General features: G+C 42.2%; 1 protein-coding gene across 4 annotated transcripts in view; it reads right to left on the reverse strand.

Annotated features, from left to right (window-relative positions):
* The window catches only part of ACSM5 (acyl-CoA synthetase medium chain family member 5), a 31,503-nt gene that overhangs the window by 7,534 nt on the left and 1,786 nt on the right, over nt 1–22,183 (reverse strand). For 2 of the 4 annotated variants that reach the window (XM_017953240.3, XM_003916624.5), the window contains exons 2-10: nt 21,584–21,802; nt 14,968–15,178; nt 13,799–14,009; nt 11,838–11,981; nt 9,164–9,317; nt 5,342–5,421; nt 3,411–3,534; nt 1,856–1,936; nt 1,612–1,713 (exon numbers count right to left, since the gene is read on the reverse strand). In XM_017953240.3, the coding sequence (XP_017808729.2) occupies nt 1,612–1,713; nt 1,856–1,936; nt 3,411–3,534; nt 5,342–5,421; nt 9,164–9,317; nt 11,838–11,981; nt 13,799–14,009; nt 14,968–15,178; nt 21,584–21,787 (1,311 nt within the window). In that variant the 5' untranslated portion in view covers nt 21,788–21,802. Of the gene's footprint in view, nt 1–1,611; nt 1,714–1,855; nt 1,937–3,410; nt 3,535–5,341; nt 5,422–9,163; nt 9,318–11,837; nt 11,982–13,798; nt 14,010–14,967; nt 15,179–21,530; nt 21,803–22,183 lie in introns of those variants that run through there. The other 2 variants (XM_017953242.3, XM_017953241.3) reach the window with 2 other exon arrangements.

Raw genomic sequence — 22,183 nt, forward strand, 5'->3', positions numbered from 1 at the left:
AGGCGGAAGGAAGTGCAGTGAGCCAAGATCACACCACTGTACTCCAGCCTGGGCAACAGAGTGAGAAGACAGTGTTGCAAAACAAAACAAAACAAAACAAAACAAAAAAGATCTGGAAAGAAAACTAACTGTTGGTGCAGGTGATGGAAAGAATCAGTCAAAAAAATTAAAGATTCTTATCTAGCAAATAACTTTTCAAATTACTTTAGTACGCTCAGTGGAATGATCTCACAACCAGGAAGAATGTGTACAAGTACAGTAAGTACCAGAGTCCTGCTCCACACCGAGTGGCACGAAGTAGACAATAAATAATGAATGAATACATTTTTCAGTGGGGTCAAAGATTTACTATTGTTTCCAAGACTGATTAGCAGAAAAATACATTAAAATGTTAACATGATCTCAGCTTGGCATGATTACTATGTTGTGGGTTTCTGTAAGTTTCTGTGATTTTAAACAAAATAAAGTAAAAGATTATTTCTCTTGTAGTCACAGAAAAACCATTAAAATGCAACATTCCAAAAACAAATGGACTGGTTTGTTTCTGCTCCTTCTAATTCTGTAGTTGATTGACAGCTTAATAGACACATGAGATGGCATTTCTATTAAGCAGTGGCTCTCAGGCTTGGCTGCACATTCGAATCACCTGGGAAACTGATCCACACCAGAAATGTTAATTTTAATTAGCCTGAGGTGGGGCTCAAGCATCAGCAATAACTGACGCTTGCCAGGAGTTTCTAGTGCACAGTCAGATCTGAGGGTTTTATAGAGAAAGCTGTGAAGAAAAGAAAGCCCAACATAAACACCAGCCAAGGTGAATACAAAAGAGAAGCAATTACTAAATTATCCCAGAAACTTGGACTGAAATCCCAGGTTTGTGCCCTGCTAGCAAACCACAAAGAGAAACCTGAAGACAGCTCTGACACAATAGTGCAGTTTGACCTTTATGTATTTATTAATTTACTATTATTATTAGTTTTTGAGATGGAGTCTCGCTTCCTCGCCCAGGCTGGAGTGCGGTGCTGCGATCTCGGCTCACTGCAACCTCCTCCTCCCTGGTTCAAGCCATTCTGCTGCCTCAGACTCCCAAGTAGCTGGGATTAGAGGCACGTGCCACCACGCCTGGCTAATTTTTATATTTTTGGAAGAGACGGGGTTTCACTATGTTGACCAGGCTGGTGTTGAACTCCTGATGTCAGGTGATCCACCTGCCTTGACCTCCCAAAGTGCTGGGATTACAAGTGTGAGCCACCGCACCCGGCTGCAGTTTGACCTTCAGAAGCTCCTTTCCTTTACTGCACCTCCATTTTCTCCTCATTAAAACAACGGTGCTGCCCTCATGTCGTATTTTTGCGCTTTCAGACATACCTCCGTTTAAATCCCATGTCCTGCCTATGCTAGTTGCATGATGCTGGATAAGTCACTTCCCCTTTGTAGCAGCTTCCTTATCAATAATAGTCTTCCTTATCAATAACAGAACTTTACTAATAATAGTAGCAACCTACCTCATGCAGTCATTGTAAGGGTTAAACAAATAGATATTTACAAAGTGTGGTGCACAATGCTTAGCACACAGTCACTATCATGAGAACGGCTGTTCCCGTCTCTTACCAAATAGCAATTGAAGAAACAGAAGGGCCGGGTGGGTCTGATACGGATGGCAACATTCCCCTCTTCTCCAGGAGGCAGGACATTGCCCTTATCATCCACAATCTGGCAGGGAGATCACAGAGGTGCATGTATGAGCGTCTACACCCTGGGCTACTGCAGCAGCCCAGAGGCTCATGCCAGCCAGGCCTGTGTGTCTTTCTCCTCTCCACGCCAGGCCTCGCCAGAAGTTAGGGGAGGCTGCTACCTGCACATCGTAGGGTGGGACTGCCTTCCCCATGGATCCAGACTTGATTTTCATGCCTTTTGGATTGGCACAGATGACAACCTGGGGAGAAAGCAGTACGGATAAAGAAGAGCCTTTCCACTTAGCTTCTTTCCTGGACCATGCCTTTCTCTCGCCCTGCCTGATAACTCTTTCTCTCATCCTCTTTTTTCTCCTCCCTCACTTTCTTCTTTCTTTCCCTTCTCCTCTCTCCATTTCTCTCCTTTCTTCCTCCCTTTTTTCTTTTGTCTTCCTCCCTCACTCCTTCCTTTCCTTCTTTCCTTTCCTCTTTCCTTTCTCCTTTCCTGTTTTTTTCTTCCCTCCTTCATTTTATTTCCTCCTTTATTTCATTCCTTTCCCTGTTATTTCATTCTCCATTTTCCTCTGTCCTCCCTTCTTCTTTCTTCACTATTTCCTTCCTTCCTTTCATCTTTTTCCCCTTCCTTTCCTTTCTCTTTTCTTTATTTCCTCTCTCCCTTCCTTCTTCATTTTCTTCCTATTTTCTTCCTTCCTTCTTGCCTTTCTTCTTTTCTTTCCATAGTCAACAAACAGTTATGGGGCACTCCAGGGGGCACTCAAACATAAAGAACTTAATGCATCTCTGAGCCAAAAGACTCAGTTGATCCCCAGATCTCTTCCTAGATGACTGTAGAGGACACTGCTTAGAATCTGGGACTCTGAACAGCCGCACATGTAGGCTGTCTTGGTAGAGACAAACAATGCATTCAACCGTGAGGGCTGGTTTGCTGGTCATGGTATAGTTGTAAAAGCACTTTAAAGTACCTTTTTTTAATTTTTAAGAAGTGTGTGTGTGTGTGTGCATTTCAATAGGTTTTTGGGTATGAGCGTTTTTTTGTAACATGGATGAATTCTACAGTGGTGAATTCTGAGATTTTAGTGCATCTGTTACCTGAGTAGTGTACATTATACCCAATATGTAGTTTCTTTACCCTCACACCCCTCCTCCCACCTTCCTACTTCTGAGTCTCCAAAGTCTTTTTTTTTTTTTTTTTTTTTTTGGGCGGGGGTCTTCCTCTGTGCCCCAGGCTGGAGTGCAGTGGCGGGATCCCGGCTCCCTGCAAGCCCCCCCCCCCCCGGGTTCACGCCATTCTCCGGCCTCAGCCTCCCAAGTAGCTGGGACTACAGGCGCCCACCACCTCGCCCGGCTAATTTTCTTGTATTTTTAGTAGAGACGGGGTTTCACCGTGTTAGCCAGGATGGTCTCGATCTCCTGACCTCGTGATCCGCCCGTCTCGGCCTCCCAAAGTGCTGGGATTACAGGCTTGAGCCACCGCGCCCGGCCCTGAGTCTCCAAAGTCTTTTGTACCACTTTGTATGTCTTTGCATCCTCATAGCTTAGCTCCCGCTTATAAGTGAGAACATATGGAAATCAAAAGGGAAGGAAAGCTGATGGAGTTTTGTTATCAGCTTCTTCCCTGGGTGGAGGAGTGGTGGGGTGGTCCCTGAGAAGCTTCAGGGAGGTTACAGCTGGAGAGGCAGGAAGCCCTGGAGGGGACCTGGCCCCTCCAGTACTCACCGTTTCAGACTGGCCATAGCCTTCGTACAGCTCCACACCGGTCTGGCGTTTCCACTTCTCCCTCACGTCAGGGTTGAGGGCCTCTCCTCCGGTCAGACAGTGCCTCAGGCTCTGAAACTGGTACCTTTCTCAGGCAGGAAAACAAGGCCACCTATGTCAGGATCTTCATACCACCCGCCTTCTGGTGCCACTGCCCAGACGTAAACATCCACAGGCACTAGAGGGTAGACGGCCCTGCTTTTTAACCTGCTCTAAGTGAGTCCATCCTCTGGCTTTGCAACCATTCTCCTCATGGACAGATAATTTTTAAAAGATTCACCCTATCTGAGTTTGGGATAAAATCAGAAGCTCATATAATAGGTTTTGGCATAATATGGTGAGTTCCAGGTAACTTGGCCAAAATAATTTAGTTGGAAAAAAACTGATCATAAATTGGTTAGGACAATAATCTGATTGAAAAGGATAGATAAATCAATTAGAAATTGAAAAGATAGGCCAGGCACCATGGCTCACACCTGTAGTCCCAGCAATTTGGGAGGCCAAGATGGGCAGATTGCTTGAGCTCAGGAGTTGAAGACCAGCCTGGTCAATGTGGTAAAACCCCGTCTCTACCAAAAAATACAAAAAATTAGCCGGGTATGGTGGCACATGCCTGTAGTCCCAACTACTTGGAAGGCTGAGGTGGGAGGAAAGCTGGAATCCAGGAGGCGGAGGTTGCAGTGAGCCAAGATCATGCCACTGCACTCCAACCTAGGCGACAGAGCAAGACTCTGTCTCTTAAATAAATAAATAAATAAGAAAGAGGAAGAGAAAGGAGAGAAAAGAAAATTGAAAAGATAAAAATTAGTCCTCTAAGAATCCCACAAATTCCTACAGATTAATCATGTTGCAAAATGCCCTTTCTGTTCAACAAATCATCCAAACTAAAAGAAAAAAAAAATCAGTGATTGCAAGTACATTTTTGATCTTGGAGGAGAAGGGAGATCAAATTGGCTTGACGAAGTTACTTAGTACTACCAAATGGCATTCAACGACATTGTTCTTAACAAGGTACTTGGAGCTTGCTTTCAGCCAAAATCATCATCTGGAGATGCACACATCAGATCACCGAATGGGATCAACTTCTTACATTGGAGAAGAATTCACTTTTAGAAGCATGTAAGAACTCCCTCCTCTGGGCACTTGGTGGGTAGATTCATGTGATTAGGAAAGATGAGAGGATGACTCCTTATGACTTGGGGGAGGACAAAAGAGGGAGAACAGGTCAGGGTTGGTGGGTACTGAAGGACGGTGGGCCTTTCTCCATATACCCCAGCAACTAGCCCTGTTCTGCCAGAAGATGTTGCTTTGGCTTCACCCAGGATGGAGCCATCATCAGTGCCTTGTCCCTTTCTCTTGGGTGCCCAATGGCATGTGGTCAGAGAACAGTTGGCTGGGGTGAGTCTGAGGCTGAGAGTTGGGGCATCTACTGTGGTGTGGGCTTGTTAGTTTCACCAGACCTGAGGGCCCTGGCCACAAACCCCACTTCATAGGTGGCTAACAATTGTCCAATCATTTCTCTCGCCTCACAGAAGTAGCAGACACACTGCTGAGAGAATAGCCCATGGGTGTATGGTGTGGGGAGAAGCCTATCTCAGGTGCTAAAATTTCAGACTGCCTTAAATCTATTTAGTTCCACCTGGATGCAAATTTTTGGGGGCCAGAAGCTTGTTCTTGAGGGGCATCTGTGAGGTTTACAGGTATGTTGACTTGTCAATGTGTATGTGTATAAATGTGTGTGCGAGAGAGAGACAAAGAGAGAGGCAGAAAAATATATAGACACAGAGAAAGATAGAAAGAGAGTTGGAATGAGAGGATAGTTGTATGTGTGGATACCCATGCTGTATATTCACATACTTAGGCCCTCAAAGCACCAAACAGATGGGCTGTACCTGGTCAGATCCTCCTGCACAAGCAGCCGAAAGATGGTTGGGACACAGCAGAGGGTGGTTATCGGGAATGTAGAGAGAGTCTAAACAAAAGCAAAGGGTGAAAGATGTCCTTAGAATCACTGGGGTGGGACCATGAAGATGGAGCCAAATGCACTGCATCTTTATATTCTCACTACCAAAGCAGACAAGTTGAAAACTATGTGTGGAATCCAGCATCCAAGGTGGTGCCCAGTGACCCCTACTTCCTAGCATTTGCACCTTTGGAGGAATCCCCTCTCACCTCATACCAAAGTGGGTCTGTGACAGCAATGGCATACTGTCAAGGTGATGAATATCACTTTCAAGATTCAGTTGTACAAAGACTACGGTTTCTGTCTTGGATGTTCTTTCTCTCTCCCTTTTTTGGATCCCTTGTTCTGGGGGAAGCAAGCCACCATGTTTTGAGTATGCTCAAGCCATCCTATGGACAGGTGCACACAGTGAGAAACTGGAGACTCTAGCAAACACCCAGTGAGAAACTGAAGTCTACTAAAAACCACCAGTGAATTTTTTTTTGTTTTGTTTTGTTTTGTTTTGTTTTTTGAGATGGAGTCTCGCTCTGTCACCCAGGCTGGAGTGCAGTGGCAAGATCTCAGTTCACTGCAACCTCCATCTCCCAGGTTCAAGCAATTCTCTGCTTCAGACTCACGAGTAGCTGGAATTACAGGCACCCTCCACTATGCCTGGCTAATTTTTGTATATTTAGTGGACACGGGGTTTCACCATCTTGGCCAGGCTGGTCGTGAACTCCTGACCTCATGATCCACACGCCTTGGCCTCCCAAAGTGCTGGGATTACAGGCATGAGCTACTGTACCCAGCCACCATGAGTTTGTAAGCAATTTTTCAGCTTCAGTCAATCCTTAAGATGATTGCAGTCCTAGCTAATATCTTTTTTAAAATTATTGTGGTAACATACACACAACATAGAATTTGCCCATTGGAATGGTTTTTAAGTGTATAGTCCAGTGGGATTAAATATTTCCACAATGTTGTGAAACCATCACTACCATCCACCTCCAGGACTATTTTTATCCTCTCAAACTTAAACTCCGCACCCATTACACAATAATTTCCCATTACTCTCTCCCCTAACTCCTTGTAAACACCGTTGTACTTTCTGTGTCTATGAATTTGACTACTCTTGGTATCTCATGTAAGTGGAATCATACAATATTTGTCCTTGTATGACTGTCATGTTTCACTTAGCATAATGTCCGCAAGGGTTATCCACATTATATCATATAACAAGATGTCCTTCCTTTTTAAGGCTGGGTAATATTCCCTTGCATGTACACACCACATTTTGTTTGTTCATTCATCTGTGGATGGACACTTGTGTTGCTTTCACCTTTTAGTTATTGTTAATGCTGCTATGAACACGAGCGTACTTTGCTGACCTCTTGATTGCAACCTCATGAGAGACTCTATTCCCAAATCCCCTCATTAAGCTGCCTCCAGCTTCCTGACCATCAGAAACTGTGAGATAAATGCTTGTGTTTTAAAGTTCTATGTTTGGGTATAATTTATTACATAGCAATAGATAATGAAAACACTATGTCAGAGCTGGGGACAATGCGAGGAGAAGGTCCATACACTGGCTGATCAAGCACTACATGGGTAATGATGGTGATGAGTTTGATCATGATGATAACAATCAATATGGGTTAAGAATCTACTATATTTGGTCCACCATGTGGTACCAGCTTACTCCTGCAAGAATGGCCATAATCAAAAAATCAAAATAGATGTTGGCATGGATGCAGTGAACAAGGAACACCTCTACATTGCTGGTAGGAATGTAAACTAGTACAACCACTATGGAAAACAGTGTGGAGATTCCTTAAAGAACTAAAAGTAGAACTACCACTTGATCCAGCAATCCTACTACTGGATATCTATCCAGAGGAAAAGAAGTCATTATATGAAAAAGATACTTGCACATACAAGTTTATAGCAGCACGTCTGCAATTGCAAAAATGTGGAACCAACCCAAATGCCCATAAATCAAGTGGACAAAGAAAGTGTGGTATATAAATATATATAATGGAATACAACTCAGCCATAAAAAGGAATGAAGTAATGGCATTCACAGGGACCTTGATGACATTGGAGACTATTATTCTAAGTAAAGTAACTCAGGAATGGAAAACCAAACATTTTATGTTCTCCCTCATAAGTGGGAGTTAAGCTATGAAGATGCAAAGGCATAAGAATGACATAATGGACTTTAGGGACTTGGGGGAAAGGGTGGGAAGGGGGTGAGGGATAAAAGACTACAAATTGGGTGCAGTGTATACTGCTTAGGTGATGGGTGCACCAAAATCTTATAAATCACCACTAAAGAACTTACTAATGTAACCAAACACCACCTTTTAGTTACTGTTCCCCCATAACCTATGAAAATAATTGTTTTTTTAAAAAAGAATCGACTATGTTTTGAAACAATGTAAGTGTCCATCAACAGATGAATGGATAAAGAAAATGTACATATACACAATGGATCCATAAAAAAGAATGAGGTCCTGTCATTTGCAATAACATGGGTGGAACTGGAGATCATTATGTTAAGTGAAATAAGCCAGGCACAGAAAGACTAACTTCACATGTTCTCACTTATTTGTGAGATTTAAAAGTCAAAACAATTGACCTCATGGAAATAGAGATTAGAAGGATGACTACCAGAGGCTGGGAAGGGTAGTTGGGGGCTGAGAGAAAGGTGGGGATGGTTAGTTGGTACCAAAGTAATAGAATGAATGAATAAGACCTATTATTTTAAAGCCCATCAGGGTGACTTTAGTCAACAAAAACTTAATTGTATATTTTAAAATAACTGAAAGAGTATAATTAGATTGTAACACAAAAGATAAATGCTTTCAGGGGATGTATACCTCATTCTCTATGATGTGATTTTCATGCATGGCATGCCTACATCAAAATATCTAATGTACCCCATAAATATATACACCTACTATGTACCCACAAAAATTAAAAATTATTTCAAAAAAGAACTTATTATGTGCTGGCCCCTTTGCCTTGTATCATTTCATTCTCGCAGCAACTCTATAGAGATATGTTATCCCTTTCTTATAGGTGAGGCTGAAACTGCAGTTCAGGGAGATTAGGCAACTTCCCCAAGGCCACACAACTAGCGAATCAAAGGTGTAGGATCAGAGTCCAGGTCTGACTCTTTGACTGATGGCATGACCTGTGCAGTTAGCTACCAGGTGATACAGCTTATCTCAGTACAAATAATATGAGCAGAAGAGCCCTCTGACATTTTTAGGAATGACACTTAGGAGATGGGGGGCTGGAGAAAGGTGACCTGTGTCTTGACTGGGGGCACCAATCTCCTCCCTCCCTATAAGAAGACCCTTGGAGGCTGAGCAGGAGTCACCAGGACTCTCTAGTTGGGCCAACTACTCATGTTAAACACCATGGACGGTAGCATTTGGAGTTGAGGCACAGACTGATTTTGCCTAAGGGTTTGACAAATACCTAGGGTTTTGGCAGAGGCATAAGGAAGAAAGTGGTGGAGACAAGGGCACCCCATGTAGGAGAAATAGCAATGAAATGGTCTTAATCTAGGAATCTAGCTAGGGCATAGGCAATGATGGAAGGGAACCAGGTGGTCAGGAACCAGATTATGGAAGGCCCGGGAGCCACACCAAAGAAGCCTTAAAGTCATTGATTCATGTGTTTTCTCCTGCAGCCTGAAATCTATATCCCACTCATCTTGATTTATACCCAACACATATGGGGTGTTGTTGGTTTTTCCTCTTACATTCAGGATAACTTTGGCATCAACTCGGGGCAGCTCATGCACAAAAATACAAGCTCCATTAGGCCAGGCAGAGAAGAGAGTCCAGGCTGCCTTCACCCAGCCAGTGTCAGTCGTGTTCCAGAAGATGTCCGATTCGGTCAAGGCCACCCACCGTCTGCCAAAAATTAGAGAACGTCAGCACCCTTGGCGATGACTCTACCTTTAAGAAGGATTGTATTATCTATATCACCCCATTTGGAGCCCTGCTCAGTGGGTACTCACTTATACTTGTGAAACCTGAACAAGAACCATCAAGTCAACTATTGTCTCAACAGGCATTTACTGAGCATCTTCCATGTACCTCTGCCCTAGACTAAGAATACAGAAGCAAAAAGAGTTTCCAGAAAGTTCACAGTCCAGTGGGTGTGATCTATAAGGGAAAAAGTTAACCCCAGTACTCTGTGCTAAGGTCACTTTATTTAGCCAACATTTATTTAGCACTTAGTCTGGGTTAGCACTAGGGATATAGAAAAGAACAATTCGTCTTGCTTTAGGGCCTTAGAGTTTAGGAAGTATAAATATCTAGGAAGCCGCTGGAGAGCATGTTTTAACAGAGCTAAACACAAAGCCTTGTGCAATTACAGAGAATAGGCACCTAATCCAGAGCAATGTTGGAGATGAGTTTCTGAGAAATGCTCTGGTAGGGGAGATGACACTTGAGTTAGACATAAACAATGCATAGGGATTATATAGGTGAGGCAGAGAAGCAGGAGCATCCCAGGAATGGGAAACAGTGTCTGCAAACATGCAAGACAGAAAAGCAGTCATGCACTTGAATCCTGGGACACAGGCACTCCTGGTTCTCCCCCTTTCATTGGCTGTTCCCTTCTCAGTCTCCTCTGCTGAGTCCTCCTGGTCTCCCCTTCAGTGCAGAAATACCTCAGGCACTCAGTCCTGAGACCCATTCTCTTTTCAGTTTATATTACACTTTGCTGATCTTATCCCATCTCATGGTATGAAATACCATCTTTACACTGATAAGTTCAGCATGAATCTTTCTCTCTAACTTCAGACGTGTATATCCAAATGCCCACTCAACATCTCCACTTTTAACAAGGGGATGGAGATGTCTAAGAAGGCTCTCAAATTGACAACTCTATAAACAAACTCGGTTTTCTTCCCACTAGACAGCTCATCCCACAGTTCTTCCCCCATCATTTAGTGCTTCCGGTTGTTCAGGCCATTCTTCTTAGAGCCATCCTTGACTCCTCCTTCTCATTCCACACTGACTCTGTCAGCAAGTCTTATTGAGTCTAGGTTGAAAATACATTCAGAATCTCATCTCTTCTCCCACTTCTCCCCGGGCAAGCTACCATGCTTGCCTCTTAATGCACTAGTCATCTTCTTTAGCTCTTTCCTCTACAGTTTCATTGTGAACCCAACATCCTGAGTGAGCCTTTAAAAAACATATTAGATTACGTCACTCCTCTGCTCAAAATATCCAATGCTTCTCAAAAAAAATTAAACATAGAATTACCATGTGATCCAGCAATTTCATTTCTGCATGTATACCCAAAAAAAGTAAAAGCAGAGACTCTAACAGATACTCGTATGCCAGTGTTTATAGCAACATGATGGACAACAGCCAAAATGTGGAAGCTACCCAAGTGTCTATCAACAGGTGAATGGATTATTTAAAATGTGGTCGAGGCCAGGGGCAGTGGCTCATGTCTATAATCCCAGCACTTTGAGAGGCCGAGGCAGGAGGATCACGAGGTCAGGAGTTCGAGACCAGGCTGGCCAACATGGTGAAACCCCATCTCTACTAAAAATACAAAATTTAGACGGGTGTGATGGCGGGCACCTGTAATCCCAGCTACCTGGGAGGCTGAGGCATGAGAATCGCTTGAAACCAGAAGGCAGAGGTTGCAGTGAGCGGAGATTGCACCACTGCACTCCAGCCTAGGCAAAAGAGAAAAACTCTTGTCTCAAAAAAATAAAAATAAAATAAAATAAAAAAACAAATAAAATGTGGTCTATCCATACAATAGAATATTTTTCAGTCTTAAAAGGGAGGGAAATTTTGACACATGCCACGACATGGATGAAACTTGAGGACATTATGCTAAGTGAAAGAAGCCAAATTGCAAAACAAAAAGACAGACTGCATGATGCCAATCACACGAAATACCTGGAGTATCAAATTCACGGAGATGAAAAGTAAAATAGAGGTTACCAGGGGTGAGGGGAGAGGGTAATGGGGCGTTATTGGGTAACGGGGGCATAGTTCTCATTTGGAAAGATAAAGTAAATTCTGGAAATGGATGGTGATCATGGTTGCACAACAGTGTGAATGTATTTAATGACACTAAACTGTACACTTAAAATGGTTAAAAGGGTACATTTATGATATATGTATGTATATGTTTATGTATGTATGTGTATATATGTGTGTGTGTGTATGTGTGTGTGTGTGTGTGTGTGTGTATATGTATATATAGGCTACGATTTAAAAAGAAACCTCCAGTGGCTTTTCACTTCACTCAGAGTAAAATCCAGAATCATCAAGATCCTTCCTGAGCTGCTCCTATTGGCTCTCTGCCCTCAGCTCCTGACATCCTTCCCCTCACACCACTCCCTCCAGACCACTCTCCACTTTCTGTTCTTGGATCCTCTAGACAAGCTGCTCTGGTACCTTCCGCTGGCCACAAAACCCAATCCGTAGCTGCTCTGGGAGTGCTCGACCATCTTGGGGGCCCCGGTGGTTCCGCTGGTGAAGTAGATGGCCAGCGGGTCTCGACTCTTTGTCCTCAGGCAGTTGTGCTCTGTAGGTGCCTCCCTGTAAAATGTAAAAACACTAGGTGGCGCTACCATAGTAAAAACAGTTAGTAGCACTGGTAATATGTATAACAACAATATGACTATCGTTTCATAAGCATCACGTGTGAGGTGCTGTGCTGAAAGCTCTGGCTTGGGTAACCTGCAATCACCTCATAGGGTAGGTACTATCATTATAACCCTTTTGCAGACAAGGAAACTGAGGCTCAAATGGTTAAATAACTCACTCAAAAGAGCCCATGCTTTCTTATCAAGGTATGAGGACTTTCTGGTAGAACACACACATGTCCGTGTCTATAATTCTGCACATTTAGGCACAGCTTCCACCCCCACCGCAATTTCTAATAATTTAGAACTGTTTTCTAAAGGTTTCCCCCAGTATGGGGTTTTGAGATCTGGGTAATTCCCAAAGTTCTGAGATCTGGATGACCAGCTAATCCACTGGCTGTCATCCCTGGCTGCAACGTGAAGTCCCCTCGTAAATTTTTGGAAGAAACTTGTCTATCCACTCTGAACAAAATAAAATCGGAATCTTTGATGTTTTCTTAAATGCTTCTCAGTAATTCTAGTAACAACCAAAATTGAGAACCACTGATCTAGGCCCACAGACAGCTCTTCAAAACCATATGGGCTGAATTTTTTTTTTTTTGAGACAGTGTTTCGCTCTTGTTGCCCAGGCTAGAGTGCAATGGCGCAATCTTGGCTCACTGCAACCTCCGTCTCCTGGGTTCAAGTGATTCTCCTGTCTCAGCCTCCCGGGTAGCTGGGATTATAGGCATGCGCCACCACGCCCAGCTAATTTTGTATTTTCAGTAGAGAAGGGGTTTCTCCATGTTAGTCAGGCTGGTCTCAAACTCCCAACCTCAGGTGATCCGCCTGCCCCGGCCTCCAAAAGTGCTGGGATTATGGGTGTGAGCCACGGCGCCCAGGCCTATGGGCTGATTTTTTAAAAAAAGATCCCCAGGGCTCTTGCTCATCTATGTCTGGTTAAGTAGGTCAGATGTGAGGCCTTGTCATCTGTATTCAAAACAGCATCCAGGTGAATCTGATGCAGCTGGTCTGTGGGGTGAGCATTCGTGACTCAATTGTTCAGGCCCCTGAGAGGCCCCTTTTGGGTTCTGGCTTCCAATCAGGACAAAGTCTCAAATTCTAAGAAGGGTTTCCACCAGGTCCTTGCTCTAAGGCAGATAGGGTCTCGGCTCTGCCCAATCCTGACTTAACTACTTTTTAGCACCTTGGGCAAGTCACTTTAGTTTTCCAAGCCTCAGTTTCCTCATCTGTAAAACTGGGTTGAAGGGCACATCATCGTGTCCTTTTCAGGGATTAAATAAGATGATGTCTTATCCATTATGGTGTTCTGAACACCAAACACAATGCTTGTCACGAAATAGACGTTCATTAAACCTTTGCTACATGAATGAATGAAGGTGAAGGCTTACATAGCACAGTATCTAGGAATACGCTAAGTACCCAATACACGGCCATAAGTTGATTATTAATTGACCACCTGCTATGTACTAAATGCACCATATAGGTTATTTCATATACTCTGAATGGTAGCTCTAATAACCACTACCGCCATTATAGAAGCAAATGAAGCACAGAAAAGCTGCTGACAAATCCAGCACTGACTGAATGAGCGACCTTGAACATTAAGGTGGTGACCAGGATTATGCTCAGGTCAGTCTGGCTGCCAAGGGGAGTGTTCCTCTCTGATTCACTCTCTGTGTGTGAAATCAGCAACGCATTTCATCTTTTGTTGCTTAAAGGGGAAATGACTTCATTTTTCTGCTGTTCTCCTGGAGAACCCCAATTCACCGGAGGAGTTCCCTGAAGTTCAACCAGCCTGGCCGACTGTCGCTGTCTGACACCAGCAGCTTGGTCTGGAGGGAGGGGCATTCAGCGCTGATGGCATCCACCCTTGGAGCTAGGGAGTCACTGGTGATAATAGACTTGGCCCTGGACGCCTGCAGCCGGTACTTGAGGTCCTTCTCCGTCAGCTGAGTGACACCCGGAATCATGACAACCCCTGGCATAAAACAGAAGTGGATGTTGACTGGATAGCAGGGAAGGTCTTGGGTATAGAGGTAAGAGATGAGGGCAGGAAGGGGCTGGGGAGGGTTGGAATGCCTGAGCTGGAAGAGGTAACAATAATAATAGCAGCCTAAAAACCCTAGCCTTCTGAATAAGTGCATGATCACTCATTCACTCAGCATCAGCGGAGGCTTGCTAGGCTCACTGCGGCCTCTTTCCTCCTCTGTGTCTCTGCTGAAGGAACCATTCTAAGAAGGTAATGTTTCACTGCCCTGGACATTCGTGACAACAGGAGGAGCTGTCCCCCTAACCTCCTGCAAGGGATAATATCACTAGTTCTTTTATTTCCTCTTTATCTGCCTTCCTTTGGCAGCTGGATGATGCTGTGATAATGAGAATCATAAAGTCTAAGAGTGAAACTAACATAGATTGGTTATAGGAGTCCCTCATCTATAACTGCATTGTTCAGGTAAAATTCTAGCAACTAAAGCAAGGCTCCCAAACCACGACCAGCAGAAAATAAGCTTGATTTGTCCCAGTCAGGACTTTTTAAAATGACAGATGCCAACATTAAAAGACAGGAGGATTTTTCATAAAAATCCAGAGTTTTCCATTACAAATCAGAAGTTCTGATAACACCGGTATTCATCCTGTCGTGGGAACATTTGGTTCGAGTTGAGAAGCAGCGACCCCATTTGATAAAGCATGTGATCTCCCGTTTGCCCCAGTCCTCACCACTCCCTACTGCCTTGCACTGACCTGCTTTTATCAATTACATCACTGTCTGGCCCCTATTATACAATCAAGTCTGTGACTGTTGGGCAAATAGGAAGTAAGCACAACTCCACATAGGGTTTATTTTCACTCCATCTTCAAGACTCTGTGGACACCGCAAAGCTCTGGCAGGTTGTGTCTGACCCCAGCTAAAATTCCCAGCCGCCCTGCTTACTGACCTGTCCGCATGCAAGCCACACTGACCAGCCACCACTCCGGGAGCCGTGGGAGTACCAGCATCATTCTGTCCCCAGGCTGCAGGCCACATGCACCCCCCAGCACATTGGCTGCCTTCCTGGACTGCTTCCCCAGCTCCTCAAAGCTCCACTTGATCTCTGCTCCTGTGCCATTGACCCACCAGAAGGCAGGATTTGGGGGGCGGTGTCCAGCCTAGATGGTGGTGCAGGCAGAAAAAAAAAATAGAATTAATTTATTGAGAATTTTTGTTTGCTTGTTGCTGTTGTTTAATGTTTTATAGTAGTTCATGTAAAATTCACAGGGTTCCAAAAGCAAAGCAATATGGAAAGGCATGCATTGAAAAGGCTTGCTCCCTTCCTTGTACCTATCTGCCCTGTTTTCTACTTCCTCTGCCTCACTAAGTAACCAATTGTATTAGTTTTTTGCATATCCTTCCATAGTTTCTTTAGGCAAACACAAGCACATATATTTTTCCTACTATCTTTTTAATGCAAAAGGTAGCACGTGATTTACACTGTTTTCTGTTTTTCCCTTTTTTATTGAAATATAATTCAGGTACCAGAAAAATCACCATTTTAAAGCACACAACTCACTGTTTCTTGATATATTCACAAGGTTGTGTAGCTATCACCATTCTCTAATTCCAGAACATTTTTGTTGCCCTAAAGAGAAACACTGTACAAATTAGCAGTCCCTCCCCATTCCCTCCTCCTCCAGCTCCTGGCTACCACTTATCTGCTTTCTGTCTCTATGGATTTGCATCTTCTGGATATTTCATATGAATGGTATCATACAATATGTAGCTTTATGTCTGGTTTCTTTCACTTTGTACAATGCTTTCAAGATTTATCTATGTCATATCATGAATTGGTATTACATGCTTTTGATGGCTGAATAATATTCCACTGTATGGATAGACTACATTTTGTTTATCCATTCATCAGTTGACAGACATTAGGGTTGGTTCTACTTTTTGGCTATTTTAAATAACATTGCTTTGAGGATTTATGTACAAGTTTTTGTGTGAGCACATGTTTTCTATTGTCTTGGATATGTACCTAGGAGTACAATTCCTGGGTCAGTACTGTAATAACTCTATGTTAACTTTTGGAGGAACTGCCAAACTGTTTTCCATAGCACTGCACCATTTTACATTTCCATCCAGGCATGTTTGAGGGTTCTAATTCTCTGCATCATCTCCAACACTTGTTATTGTGCCTTTTTTTTTTTTTTCTGCCATGCCACTGGTTATGAAGTGGTATCTCCTTATAGCTAGAATTTGCATTTCCCTAGTGAATAAAGATGTCAAGCATCTTTTCATGTGTCTATTGGCCATTTGTTTATATTCCTTAAGGAAATGTCTATTCAGATTCTTAGCCCATATTTTAATTGGGTTATTTGTGTTTTTCACTGTCAAGTTTGAGTTCTTTAAGTGTGGTAGATACTAGACCCTTACCCAATATGTGATTTTTCAGATATTTTCTCCTATTCTGTGAGCTGTCTTTTTACTTTCATATACAAATATGATTAATTTTCATGAAGCCCAATTAATCTATTTTTTCTTTTGTTGCTTTTGCTTTAGAAACTGTTGCCTAATCAGAGGTCACAAAGATACACTCCTATGTTTTCTTCTAAAAATTTTCTTATACTTTTTGTTTCTTCATTTAGGTCTTTGATACATTTTGAGCTAATTTTTGTATTTAATGTCAGGTAGGAGACTCAATTAATTCTTTTGCATGTGAACACTCAGTTGTGCCAACATCATAGTTGGAAAGACAATTATTTCATCCATTTAATTGTCTCAGTACCCTTGTTGAAAATAAATTGATCGTAGATTTGTGGATTTATTTCTAGACTCTGAATTCATACCTATTTATCCAAGTCTATCTTTATGCTAGTGCCACACTGTCTTGGTTACTGTAACTTTTCAGTAGATTTGAAATAGAAAAGTGTTAGTCTTCTTTTTTTTTTTTCCAAGATTGTTTTGGTCTCTGTGGGTCCCTTGCATTTCCATAGGAGTTTTTGAATCAGATTGTCTGTTTCTGTAAACAAGTCTCCTAGGATTCTGATAAAGTTTGCATTAAATGTGCAGCTCAATTGGGGGTGTATTTTCATTTTAACAATATTAATTCCTTTAATCCATGAGCATGGGGTGTATTTCTATTTGTTTGTATCTTTTCCAGTTTATTTCAGTAATATTTTGTCATATTCCGTGTACAAGCCTTATACTTTTTTGGTTAAATTTACTTATATGTATTTCATTCTTTTTGATGCTATTAGTAAATAAAATTATTTCTTAACTTCATTTTTCATTGCTCCTTACTCAAGTATTGAATATTAAGTTATCTATTCTTAAAATACAATGATGAAGCAGGGATTCCATAATAGTCACAGAGATATCCATTCAAACAATGGATTAAAATAAAAGGAAAACAATGAGTCACCAATCCCAAGCAACTCTGAATCCAACTGAGAAAACTCTATTATGTTTCAAAGCCCTTAATCCTCTGTGGTTGTGGCTTTGTTTTCTAGTTGCTCAGCTCCACCCTCTGGGCTCCCAATTCCACATTCTTGGCTAACAACTCTCTGCCCTAAACAATCTTTTCTTTTTCAAGAAGGGTGACACGTGTTTGCAGTTAAGTAGCTTTAACCACCTGCTTCCTGCCTGTAGAATTTGGGGAGTCCAACAGCCTTCTTTTATATTTTCCTCTCTCTGTCCAGTACAAGATGGCAGTGTTTCTGCTGATACAACATTCTCAAGAAACTAATGGTTCTCTCATGTATGTCTCAGTGATTCATCCCATTAGAGAAGTAGCTCCTCCACAGATCTTTTCCACATAATCCCATCTCTATTGCTGGTTTCTGCCTCCATGACTGAAGGAACTCAGGAGCCCCATGTCTAATCTCTTTAAAAAGTTCTCTGTGACTTTTTGATACTTGAATTGCTGGCAAAAGATTGTCCAACCACACTCTTGGATTTCCCTTTGCAGCATACTTTTCTGACAGTGAATATCCTAACTTTAATGTCTTTTATAATATAAGAAGGCTGAGAATTGTTCAAACCACCAAGTTCTGGCTCTGTTTTTGCTTAACAGTTCTTTCCTCTATCTCTTTCTTTCCTTTAGCATTGTAATATAACCAGCAAGAAGAAATCAGGCCACATCTTCAACACTTGGCTGGGAAATCTTCTTAGCTAAATATCCAAGGTTATCCCTTATAAGTTCTTCTATCCATATGGCTCTAGGACGCTAGTCAGCCAAAATTTCTGCCACTATGTAATAAGGATCCACTTTCCTTCAGTTTCTGATATTACATTTTTCATTTCCTTCTGAGTTTTTATCATCTGTGCCTTTAATGTTCATATTTCTACCAACAGTCTGTTCATGATTCATGATTCTTTAAAACAATACAAGTCTCATCTATCATGTTCCTCCTTTCTTTTTGAGGTCTCGTTCATTAATCATTAATATCTGCATTTCTGCTAACAGTCTGCTCAAGGCAATTCAGGCTTTTTTCTGTGCTCCTCAAAATTCTTCAAGCCTCTACCCATCACCTAATTCCAAACCTACTTGCACATCCTTTGGTATTTATTACAGCTCTCATTGCTACTCTTGGTGCCAAAATCTGTATTGGTTTTGAATAATCCTATCTATTGCTGCTGTAATAAATTACCAAAAACTTAGTTGCATAAAACAACACAAATATACAGCCTTATAGTTCTGGAGATAAAAAGTTCCAAATCAGTCTTGGTGGACTAACCTGAAGGTATCAGAAGAATTGTTTTCCTACTGGATGCTTTAGTGGAGAGCCTGTGTCCTTGCATTTTCTAGTTTTTAGAGGCAATTCACATCCCTTGGATCATGGCCCCACATCACTCCCACCTCTGTTTTCATTGTCACATCTCCTTCTCTGACTCTGACCCTCCTTCCTTCTCATAGGGTATCTTATGATTATATTGGGCTTATCCAGATAATCCAGAATAATCTCATCATATGAATATCTTTAGTTATAATAATGGTTGCAAGGTCTCTTTTGCTGTGTAAGATAACATACTCACAGGTTTCAGGGATTAAGATGTAAAAATCTTGGGGAAGGGGTGCATTATTTTGATAACCATAGCCATGCTATTTCAAGTTTCTTTGAGCATCTTGTAAATTTTTGTTAAAAACTATACATTTAAAATTACATCATTTGATTACTCAGGAAATCAGATCCCTCCCCCCTCATCCATTCCCTGCAACTCCCCAGAGTTTGGTTTGTTGTTGCTGATTGTTGTTGTTTGTTTAGTGACTTTTGTGAACCATTTCTGTGAAGTGTGCATTATTTGTTCTATGTGGCCACTGAGATCTCTACTTGGTTAGCTTAGTAGTCATCTTATGATTAGACAGAAATTTCTTTAAATGCCTAAAACCAATAAATCTCCCAGTCTTTGGGTGGGTGTTGAGGCACACCTTTAGCATTCAGCCAGGCAATTAACAATCCTGCCTTAGTCTTAATCTCCTGCATGCTCAAACTCTCAGTCTGCCAGAAGTGAGAGCTTAGAGTTTCCTCAGATCTTTCCTAAGCATGTGCAAAGCCCTGGGAAAGAACACAGCCTTACTTAGGTGTGTTGATTTCTAGATTTCCAGGAATACAATATAATTTTTAAGGCTCCCATAGACATTAGATTCTCCAGCTTTTCTTTTTTCACTCTTTGGTGAGTCTATTGTTTGTCCCGCTGGTATCCATCACCTTAGGGAACAATGAAGCTATAATATTTGTCTGTAATTGTTTTGGACAAAAACCCCCAGGGAAAAGGCTTTTCTCATTGGTTGAGCTTCAAGTTGATTCAAATACAGTTTTACAAGTAGGGTCTTCTAAAGAACCAATGGGCAGCTCAAATAATAACAGTTCTTCCTAAGTGAAGCTTTGAAAAAACTCCAACTCCATTCTGTCCCCTCTAATGGTTGCCATGATGCACAAGAAATGGGGGCTGTTATTTTTCAAGGCTACCGCATAGCTGGAAAGTCCTTATTCTACCATTTTTTCCTCACCTAATCCTGCTTGCTTGTTTTTATCATTAGGAGAAGTCTTCTAAGGATGCCCCTAGTATTGCAAAAAGAACTTAGATTTTTGTAGGCCATCAGGAATGGAGCATCCTGGCTTCATCTCTTACATGCACTTCTCATTTAATTCTCACTATTACTCTAAGTAGCATATGGTATGACTATAATTGTACAGATGAGAAAGTTGAGATCTAAAGAACTTAGGGCACTTGTCCAAGGTCACACTTCAAGTACATGGATGAACAATGTCTATCTGACTGCAAAGCCTGCTTTTAAGTCTCAGTCATCCTCATACCACCTTCATAAGTTTCACTATATCTGCTGACAGTTAATTTTACTGTATCTACTAACAATGCCATTTACATCATATTTTTTCTTTAAACAATCTCATGTTATAATTAACATGAATACAATTCTTTGAATTAAATTTTGTATTTCCAGTTTTGTATTCTCCAGCTTTTCTTTTTTCACTTTTTGGTGAGTCTATTGTTTGTCCCTACTGTTATCCATCGCCTTAGGCAACAACGAAGTTAAACATTTGTCTGTAATTGTTTTGGACAAAACCCCCAGGGAAAAGGCTTTTCTCATCAGTTAAGCTTCACATTGGTTGAAATACAGTTTTATAAGTAGGTCTTCCTCTTATAAATGAAAAGTTAGTATCATGTAACACAAATAAAAAGTAACCATGAAATAGAGAGACTCAACAGACACAGATATAAGGGAAAATAAAGAAGAAAGCAGATGCACAGAGATACACAAATAAATCAGGGTTCTCTAATTCAATTCTATGTATCTGTTATGATCTGCAAAAAGCTTTGAGCCTGAGCCCTATTCTTTCCTTATTTTATTTTGTTTTGTCTTATTTTATTTTATTTTTTGAGATGGAGTCTCGCTCTGTTGTCTAGGCTGGAGTGCAGTGGCATGATCTCAGCTCACTGCAACCTCTGCCTCCTGAGTTCAAGCAATTCTCATGCCTCAGCCTCCAAAGTAGCTGGGACTACAGGTGTGTGCCACCATGCCTGGCTAATTTTTATTTATTTATTTATTTATTTTATTTTTAGTAGAGCCAGAGTTTCACCATGTTGGTGAGGCTGGTCTTGAACTCCTGACCTCAGGTGATCTGCCCTTCCTGGCACCCCAAAGTGCTGGAATTACAGACGTGAGCCACCGCGCCCGGCCTTCTTTCCTTATTTAGAAGAGAAGCGCATGACACTGAGCAAGAGACATCAAAGAGTAGCAGCAAAACAAAACTTCCTCCTTCAGTTGATGAACAACTAGAAGGGAATCGGAAGGGACATAACTGTCTCACTGTGTGATTTGGGCTCAAGAATGCAGGACACTTCAGAGAAGGAACAAGCATGTCTAAGGCTCACAACACTGACTCAGATTTTTTTTCTTAAGTCTCAAATGCTAACAGTTTACATTTTAGAACCAGCAAAATTCCCAGGTCCAAATTTTCTCATCAACATGTCTTGGAGTCTTGAGTCTCATTGTGGTACCTGAGGGCAGCCTCAGATGCCCCAGATGGACTCTAGGACGGAACAGGCTTCACCTCTTCCAGCCGACTCCACATATCCAGCACATCGTGGGCAAAGTTGAAGTACTCAGGCACTGGCTGCCTTCCCAGGCTGATGGCTTCCCAGGTGGCCACGATCTTCTGAGGAACAGGTAGAGGTGTTGGCTGCCCGCGAGACCCACAGAATCCCCTGGAGTTCCTCAGTACCTGGAGGACCAGGTGTCTCAACCATGGTCTCATGTGGTCGCCTCCTGTCTGTCACCAAAGAAAGGAAAGAGGGCATTGTCATATATTTTGGACTTTGGGGACAACACGAGGTTAGGAGAAACCTGTGGTCAGTGCTGACGGTGACTGTGGTCCCTACTGACTTGTAGAACAAACTCTCCAACTTCAGTCTCAGTTCTTCTCTGTGATGGTCATTTCTCTCCTCTGACCCCGAGATCCGTCCTTTTGACCTCTCACTGACTGTGGGCCTCTGGGTCAGAAATCAGAGCCCACTTCTCAAGGTTCAGTACTTCAAACGGAATCCCTCAAAAAGCCTTTGGCCAATCCTGAACTGACCTTACAAAGTTGAAGACAGCTCTAGGGCAGCACTGTCCAATAGAGATAGAAAGTTAGTCACCTGTGCAATTTACA

This window comes from Papio anubis, chromosome 18 (genome assembly GCF_008728515.1).
Source record: "Papio anubis isolate 15944 chromosome 18, Panubis1.0, whole genome shotgun sequence".
Taxonomy (NCBI): domain Eukaryota; kingdom Metazoa; phylum Chordata; class Mammalia; order Primates; family Cercopithecidae; genus Papio; species Papio anubis.